Source organism: Parasteatoda tepidariorum, chromosome 1 (genome assembly GCF_043381705.1).
Source record: "Parasteatoda tepidariorum isolate YZ-2023 chromosome 1, CAS_Ptep_4.0, whole genome shotgun sequence".
Classification (NCBI taxonomy): Eukaryota; Metazoa; Arthropoda; class Arachnida; order Araneae; family Theridiidae; genus Parasteatoda; species Parasteatoda tepidariorum.
The window spans coordinates 54361336-54370670 of NC_092204.1; the positions used below are offsets into that span (position 1 = coordinate 54361336).

General features: G+C 31.6%; 1 protein-coding gene across 1 annotated transcript in view; it reads left to right on the forward strand.

The window, feature by feature from the left end:
• Positions 1-218: 218 nt before the first annotated feature.
• Positions 219-9335, forward strand: part of LOC107438010 (constitutive coactivator of peroxisome proliferator-activated receptor gamma) — a 12502-nt gene continuing 3385 nt past the window's right edge. The window contains exons 1-4 of the mRNA XM_016050166.3: positions 219-1466; positions 4051-4282; positions 4371-4630; positions 8180-8386. Coding sequence (XP_015905652.1) covers positions 393-1466; positions 4051-4282; positions 4371-4630; positions 8180-8386 — 1773 coding nt within the window. The 5' untranslated portion in view covers positions 219-392. The remainder of the gene's footprint in view (positions 1467-4050; positions 4283-4370; positions 4631-8179; positions 8387-9335) is intronic.

Consider the following 9335-nt stretch of genomic DNA (forward strand, 5'->3'; position numbering starts at 1 on the left):
CTTTCTATAGATCAAAAACAAAGTTTATCATGTTGAGTTTTACTGAATATTCCGACAAACTTTTGAAACATTTCCAAAAAATAATATTTGAGAAAGTGATTGGTGAGATGCAACAACCTGCGTAACTAGTTTTACTACAGTAGGAATAACTCTATAGCTCTGTTGTCTCTCGGCTACTATCTGTCCCGTTTTTTTTTTTAAATGAGAACGATCGATTCACTGTAACTTTGACATACTTATCAACCATCACTGCAAACCGAAACCAAATTTTTGTAAACAAATAAGTATTTTGTAGGGATTTAGATTTTGTAGTAAAACAAATAAGCATGATAATCATTTTCAAAGATAACTATATTATGCATGAAAGTTAATATTTAGTTTATAATAAAATAATGGGGGTTATAGGATTGCAGTACTACATTGAAAATAAATGCCCTGATGCTTGTAAATCAGTATCGATTCAACGTATGGCAGATGAGCACAGACGAAGATTCAATTGTGAACCAGTGATCGTTGTAGATGGCATGGCTTTAATAAATCGGTTGTATGCGAAGAATTTAGAGTGGATATATGGAGGGCAATGGCTACAATTCATAAAAAAGCTTGAAGAATTTATTTCTCTTTTTCGAAGCATCGGCGTAAGGCTAGTATTTTTTTTCGATGGTACTGTTTGTGCTGCCAAACGCAAAGAATGGGTAAAACGACGTGTCGCCAAATACCAACAAATCAAATCTATTTTTTCGAATATTCATGCCAATCATAGAGAGCCGGATCAGAAACATTTTCAACTTCCAACCTCCATGGGTACCTTAACGAGATTTGCTCTCAAAGAGCTCGGGGCTGAAGTTTATCAAACCGATCGTGAAGCTGATGAATCCATTGTTGAATATGCTAACAATAATAGAGATGTTTTCGCAATACTCAGCCAAGATTCAGACTTTATTATTTACAATACAAAAACCTATCTATCTCTATTACATCTTGACTTAGAATCTCTGACAACAACTCACTATGATCGAGATTGCTTTGCTTTTCGATATCTTCATATAGATGTAAACCAGTTACCACTTTTTGCTTGTTTAGCTGGCAATGATATTATACCTACTTATAAGTTAAACTATTTTCATAGGTATCTATCGAACAACAAAATAGGGAGAATATTTATAAGTGATATTGCTGAAAATCTCGCTGCTATAATTAATGAAGAAGGTTGGTCAGCTGATGTTAATAATAAACAAGAGTTACATTCCATTTCAAAGCGAATCTGTGGTAGTTCAAGCTTAATGCAACTTATTCGATTAGGTTTATCGTCTTACGTGATAGGATATGATAATATCCCTTCAAATAAAATCAATATTTATCTGCAGCCAAGTTCAGAAGGTGAAGTATTATCAAAGCATCTGCAGTGTGTAAATGCTCCCTTTGTGTTCAACTTACTGTGCAATTTAGAATATGAATCTAGTGAGGTAATCTTTAACACATTTATTTTAAACTAGTTTATTCACAATATTTATTATTTTTTATAATACAAATTTGTAATCTCACTTTTGTATAATGATTTATGTAACCTATGTATGTTATAACTACAATCATTATGTTCTCACCGAGTGAAATCTTCGAGGCACCGAAGTGCCATGACTAGATTCAGAAATGAAGGTTTATCTTACTACTCAATGGTCACCAGAGTATATGCATCTAGGCCATGGGTCGCCAAACTTTTTTGATCATCGACCCCTATGTAATTTTTCGAAATCTCCATCGTAATTTTCTGTTAATTTTCTGTTAATTAAAATAAAACTCTATTAGATATTGTGTTTCGACATTTATTTCATGATTTTAAGCATTTATTAAAGTTATAGTTCATTGTGTAACAATAATTTTACGAAAAATATATTAATGTGGAAATTTAAATACCTTAATATTTATTAAATAATAAGTAAAGTAACTGCAGATTTATTACTTCTTAATCAATGAGATGGGTGTGCCTGGGTTTTTTTTGCAAGGTTCGCTATATTGGGTTCAAAATTGGCCAATTTTAATCTTAAATCTCCTCAAAACTCCACATTTAGTTTATTTTTGTACTTAGTTCAGATTGAATTTACGTGAAAGTTAAAGACACACATCAGATTAAAATAATAATATTTTCAAAAATTTTGTAATTTTCGTAAAAAAATACAAAGTGTGCTATAGTTTTGTAGCGGGCAGTACTAATCCATATTATTATTGCTTACCTTCTTTTTTACATGTATTGATAATTAAAATTGATATCTAAACTAAACGAATGGTTTTTATAAAACAATAACTAATTATCCAAAATTATAAAAGTTTTAATAGTGACACTGCAAATATTCAACACTGTTCACAGTTTGCAAAGATAGCTGAAACTGCTTATGATATTTGCGTTTGTAATGTCAATGCTCGTCACATGTGACATTTGGACAAGCGCACATATGCATATGACTTATAAACAAGAAGTGCAGAGTTCGTGCCACTGCACGCTGGTACGTAAATACTTGTTTCACCCGAATAAATATACGTTTATTAATTTATGTTCTATAAAGAAACTGATATTAAGTCTATTATAAAAAAAATTACAAATTTTACATACTTAACTAGGTATGTGTGATTTGCGTATAAAGAATTTTTTTTTTTGACTCCCAATCGACCCTTTCGATTCAGATCGACCCCCACTTTTGTTAAATAGACCCCTGGGGGTCTATATAGACCACTTTGGCGACCTCTGATCTAGGCAATTGTTTTATGCGCAGGGTGTGAGTTTTGCTCCTCCAAAATTTTCCCAGGAGTGAAAATATTCTTCGTAAAACTTTGGTTAAAATTGTCAATTTCTTTTCTTGATTTAAGATAATCTTATAGAAAATAAATCAGTCACCTAAAAAGAGCAAAAATGACTTCTCTCATGAATGCTGAGTTTAGGATATTAATTGTTATTGCTGTAACAATGCCAATAAATGCAGCTGCCATTGTAATTCAATGTATAATAAAATCTAAAAATTTCAGTTTGGAGCAATCCGATGAGGTTTAGAAATTGCATTGTGAAGGATGCCTTTCTCATGTCACCAATGAAAATGTAAATTGTGACATAAATTTCAAATATGCTATTAAATGACTGTAGCAATAAGAATTACAAAAAAAAAAAAAAAATCTACGCATTTTACAGTAGATCTATATAACGAAATTCTATAAACTGGAATTCTCCTTTAACCACCATAATAATTTTGTGCGAAAAAACAATGTAACTTCCAGTTAAGAAATTTCTGTATCTAAGCAAGATTTATTTATTTTACTTTACATTGCATTTTTAATTACTTGCAATGAGATTTCAATTTAGAAAGCTACGCAAACAAAAGTTTATAAATTGATTTGTTATTAGTTCTAATACTCAAGAAAATTCTAATTTTTTTTTGTGAATAATAAATATTTAGATGCATATTGGGTTTTTTTAATATTTGAATTTAAAAATTATTGCATTTCAAGATTAATCCATTTTCAACTTGTTTGATTGGTAAGTTTAAAGGTATGTAGATCTACATAGCACAAAATTCAATAAAACTCAAAGCCTTGAGTTTTAAATTTGTGATTGTAAAGATCTTCTACAGTATTGATATTATAGAAATCTTAGTTTACTTAACCTGTAAATTATAATAAAAATTATGTGATTTTTTTTTTTAGTTAAGTATGCAAATATTAATTCTAGTGTATCTACTTGTCATAATTTATATTGCAGTTCTTTTAGAACAATTGCTGTTGCTTACAGAGTGTCTGTAATTTAGAAACATAATGTTTGATTTGAACCTCTCCACTATTTTGCAATTCACTCCTAAAAAATTAATATGGAAGTGGAACTACTCTTTTTAAAAAATTTTCTTTGGGTTATACTGGAGTAAGGCGAACAGAGGCAAAGCTTCATTTTAAATTTATGACCCTTTGATAAATCTTTGAATGTTAGTTAGTTAAAATTACTGATGAGTCTAAGTAAATTAAACTTATAAATCACATCTATATAGTAAATATATTTCACACCTTATTTAGGTTCTCGAAGATACATCTAGACTCCCATCAGCTTTGGTGTATCGTAAAATTCGACAAAAGTGTTATGGAGTTCTATTCAATTATTATTCTTCTCAAGGCTCTGCAGATAATACTTTAACAAAAGATGGGAAACCAATTCTTATAAGGGAATGGTGTGCTTATCATGGGAATTCCATGGAAAAACCAGAATATATACAGCCATTACCGATAAATCTTCCACCTAGACTGAGAGGTATTTTGTTAATGCCTTTTTAAATTTATCTTTTACAGCTACACCAGTCAATAAAAAATTTGAGAATACTTGTTTTCTAATTTTTCAGATCATCCATTCTCTGTTGAAAGGTTATGGTTTCAGTATTCTGAAGAAGAAAAAATGATGGTCCTGCATTCTATTTTAGAACTTTCATTTCAATTTGACACATTTCTAAATATACCTAAGCATTTAATTGTTTTAGCTTCTGTTTTGAATTGCCTAATAAATGGAGTGAATTCAGATATATTGCTAGAACCATTAGATATTGCAGCATTAATCATTCAAGCCTTATCCCTTAAAGATATGGAAGAATTGAGAGAAATACAGGTTAGTGTAATTTTTTTAAACCCTTTGACAGTCTGTCATTCTATTTCTCAATTCCTTTCTCTGATAAATACAGAATGTTGCTCATTGCTCCATCAGGAAATGTTGGCTCTGGTTGTGGTTCCGTTGCAACTTCTTTGTCGGTATCACTAACTTCTTGAGATTCGCAACTGTTACTTGAACTGACACCCACAAATTTTAACAAAACTGTAATAAATTATTATATTTTCTTCATCATGAGCATCAGAAACTACTATTTTTCTTCTCAAAATGAAAAAAAAAAAAAACTTTGATATTTCTAAATGCCGGTAGAATTTCTGAACGATACTCAATAATTTTCTAATGTCAAAAACGATCTGAAACAGGTTTTATTAAAATTATATGAATGCCGACCAGGTGGCCGAGTGGTTAGCGTGTCCGACTGCGGAGCCATTGGCCACGGGTTCGAATACTACTCAGGGCATGGATGTCCTTTCTCCTTTGTGTGACGTTGGCGACGCTGCTCCACCACGGGTGCCCACTGGGTAACGGGAAGAGAGTAGCAGTTCTGTGGCCAATGGGACAAACCCCAAGTGCCTGCCATTAAAAAAAAAATTTTTAATTATATGAATAGTATGTGTGGCAGGACCATTAAAATAAGTTTTTTTTATTGCAATTTATAAAAATAAAATAAAAATCTTAATTCAATGTTTAATTTACCAAACCAAAAATAAATAAATGTTGAATCAAAATTTCGCAAATTAAAAATTACAATGAATGAAATCAAAAATAATTGGAGTATACTGAAACTTTTCTTTTCCAAATATTATTTTTTTCCAAGAATTGCAAAAAATGGTTGGTCAATAGTGATAATTATGTTATATATATATATATATATTAATTTTCACCTTAAGTTTAATTGAGTTTTGTTTATGTTTGCATCCCCACCAACCAAACCCATTCTTTCAAACATCTGCAACATTCTTTTTAAGATAACCAAATTTTTATTAAAATCCAACAGATTAACAAATACAAAAAACTGCAAATAGATTTTTAGATTTTTGTAGTAGCCAATTTGTAAAAAAGTTTAAAAATTTTCACAATTGTCTGCAAATAGTCGCCTTAATAAAAATATTCACAAGTGCCTAAAATTTGAAATCCACCCATTTCTATGATATAAAATAAAATTTCATGCTTGTTAGTTGTCTGTGTTATATTAAATTCTCCAGCAACTTTCTTGTAAAAAAGATTTTAAATCTGTTATTTTATTATGAACTTAAAAGGGGTGATCAAATGAAAAGGTACGAAACGACATGGTGGGTACAAATGTAGACTTTATTTAAAATATACACCATAGGCCTGTGCACAGCGATCCCACTGATGAACAAGCCGCAGGATTCCTTGTTCCCAGAATTCCTGTGGTCTTGACGAGACCCAGTCCTTCACAGCGTCCTTGAGTATGTTGTCCGAGTTGAAGACCTTCCCTTTCATGTGTTTCTTCAGTGGACCAAACACATGGAAATCGCAGGACGACTAGTCCGGATTGTAGGGCGTATAGTCCAACGTCTCCCACTTGAACTTGGCCAGTTCCATGTGTGTGAGTCTGGAGACGTGTGGACGCGTGTTATCACGGAGCAGAACCACACCCTCCTTGAGCAGCCCCGGTCTTTTGTTCTTGATGGACCTGCGCAGGCGCATGGGTGCAAGTTGGAAAAAAGGCCAAGACTGAAAATTTTTTGACTGAAATACCTAACATACGCAACACCCCCTCGACATATGCAAACTATCTAAGAAAGCTTTACCATAATGCATCAAGTTTAAATACTGTACAAAAAATATTTATTCATCTGTCTTTTGACAAAATAACAACAGGGCATAAGAAAGTAGACCAATAACGTAGACCTAAAAAATATTTTTAAGGACAGAAAGAAAAAATTCCGATTTCCGTCTTCAAGTCAGTCTTGTTTCCGTCCGCGGACATTTTCGAAAGACGGAAATCCGTCCTGGGGACGGAAGACTTGCACCCATGCGCAGGCGTCGGAGTGTCTCACAGGACATTTTTCTGTGCTCGAGGAAATCAGATAACAACTCGCTGCTCCTCAATCGTCGAATTTTGCAACGCAAACGCCATCCAGTCCTCATACGGACAGCCGCATCATTTGGACGCCGCTTTTGATAAGAGCCTCTGCTCTCTCCTGCTCAAGCGGGCACCCGCGCATGCTCCGATCCCAGTCGCATCCCGAGATGTCTCGCTACGTTCTCCCATAACGGAATATGCAAATATTTAACTGTTACGTTTCTACGTCGTTTCGTACCTTTTCATTTGATCACCCCTTGTAGATATGTATGTTGTTTGAAATAAATGTATTTAATATTCCTAGTTTAGTCGTGAGCAGGTACTACAAAGTACTGATAGTGTCATAGAATTAATTATTGCCAAATTAAAAAAGTTTAAAACATACACCGCATATTGAAATTTAATTTGAATTCAAAATGAACAACCTTGAAATTTATTTTTTAATCCCGGTAAAGTTTATATTTAGTTATCCTGTTTTAATCTTAGGTAATAAATGCAAAGGAAAATTTTGCTTAAACAAATCACCATCATGAAAGGATATGTTCATTAAATGAATCTAATGTAAGCTGTCAAAAAATTTCCCTTAGTACATAGTGGAACTGTTCAACAAAGTCTGTTTGGATCTATAGAATGCATCATTCTTAAAATGATCGAAGCACTTATTTTTGCTATAAACACTTTTGATGATAATTAGCTTATAACATTGTCTCAAGATGAGATTTTTTTTTTAAAAAATTGTTGATTGATGTGGATACAAAAAGTTTTAGTATTTATATATACCACAGCAACCTGATACTCTTTCATTTCATTCATTGGAAAGTTTTATCTCTTTTTAATGAAAGACCAAAAAAAAAATATTGGTTTGGAAGTACTAAGTGCATGGTATTGAGAAGATAAAAAGCATTAGGGACTTAGAGTAAAAGCTGTTAGTATTCTGCAAGATTTTTAGGAGCTACCAATGTCTCTGAATACTGCTAGAATCGCTAATTAATTAATAACGCAATATAATTATTTTTTTTTTGAAGTTGGAATATCATTAAAAGGATTTTTGTTTTATAAACAAATTATAAAACAACTTTAATAAAGTTTGAATATTTTTTTTAAACATTTCAGTTTAATGGTATTTTAAAATTTTGGTTTCAATGCAATCTATTCTTCTCAGTGCAAAAATTACATTTTTGAAATTTTTTATATGCAATATTGTGTATACACTCTGATGAATACACAATATTGTTCATTGTTCCATATAGAATTGTTGGCTCTGGTAGTATTTTTTAAAACTTTTCATTTTTATAGTGGTCTATTGTGTGTTAAGTAATAATAAAATTATTTTAATTAGGCTAAAGCAAAAAATAAAAAGTGTCCCAAATAAAAGGAGATATTCCAGCTTCAGTGAAGAACTTAAAATTTAAGTACAAACTACTATGAAAGTGCATAAATAAAAAGACAAATACATTATTTCAAAAATGTCTAATCTGAATTCAATTTGATTTTAGGCACCTTGGGTAGATGCAACTGCAGTCAATGTGTCAACCCTGTTTATGAGAGGAGTAACAACAATTTTAATGGCCATAAATGTTTGTGGTAATCCTTTTCCAATAGCACTTGCAATGCCTTGGCATTTTTTTGATGGGAAATTATTTCATCATTATCGTATCAAAGTTAAAGAACAGCCTTATGTCAATACTATATGTAACCAAAAAGTAAGTTCATTTTTAACTATGCTGTATATAAATATATTATTTAAAAGTATGGATAGAGAACCACATAACTCCCAACTATTTTGTGGAAAAACTTTGTCTTAAAACATAATGTATTTTAAGTCATATTGAATTTTACTGTAATTGTGCAATATTGTTGTAAAACATGTATTGTAGGTCTCGAAGTCGGCCTTAGAAAAAATCTGGACATTTTTCGTAACAGTGTACATTTTGCAAATCGAAATTGAATGCAGAACGTAAATCATAATATGTGATATATAAATCACTTTAATTTAAATTCTGATGTGTGATTACCTAATAATTTTCATATGAATAGTGATCATTATGAGGCAAATTGTAATTTTTGACTCGAAAAGCACTTAATTTAGAACAGCTATGTGCAGAGCCGGATTATACCTTTCGTAGGCCCTAGGCATAGCTGTTTTTGGGCCCTCCCCTCCTTCCCCTACTCCTCCCCTCTTTTCAAAATATATGCTAAAATTTTCTTGTATATTTTTTTTTTACATTTTTATAAATATGGATTTTAATTTACGAATTTTTTTATTGAACTTTATCTGCAATACCGACATACTGCCGATATTGCAGTTGATATCGATAATACCATTATGATTAGTTCGATCGATAACTATGTAAACACTTCACGTCAACAATACAACAACAAACCAGCAAAGAAAACAGTGAAATTGATAGTGAGATTAATTACAAGAAATATTTATACAGTAGAGAACCAATTATCTGGGATGCTCGGGACCATCGCTATCCCGGATGTCTGAATTTCCCAGTTTTCTGGATCGACCAAAAAGTGTCATTAATCGATGTTTTATCGAACCCGAATTACAAGGAAATTACACAAAAATTTGTCAGAATCTGAGATTAAACTAAAAGCGCAAAATTTGGTGAAAATTTACTCATCCGATTTAGAGAAAAACTT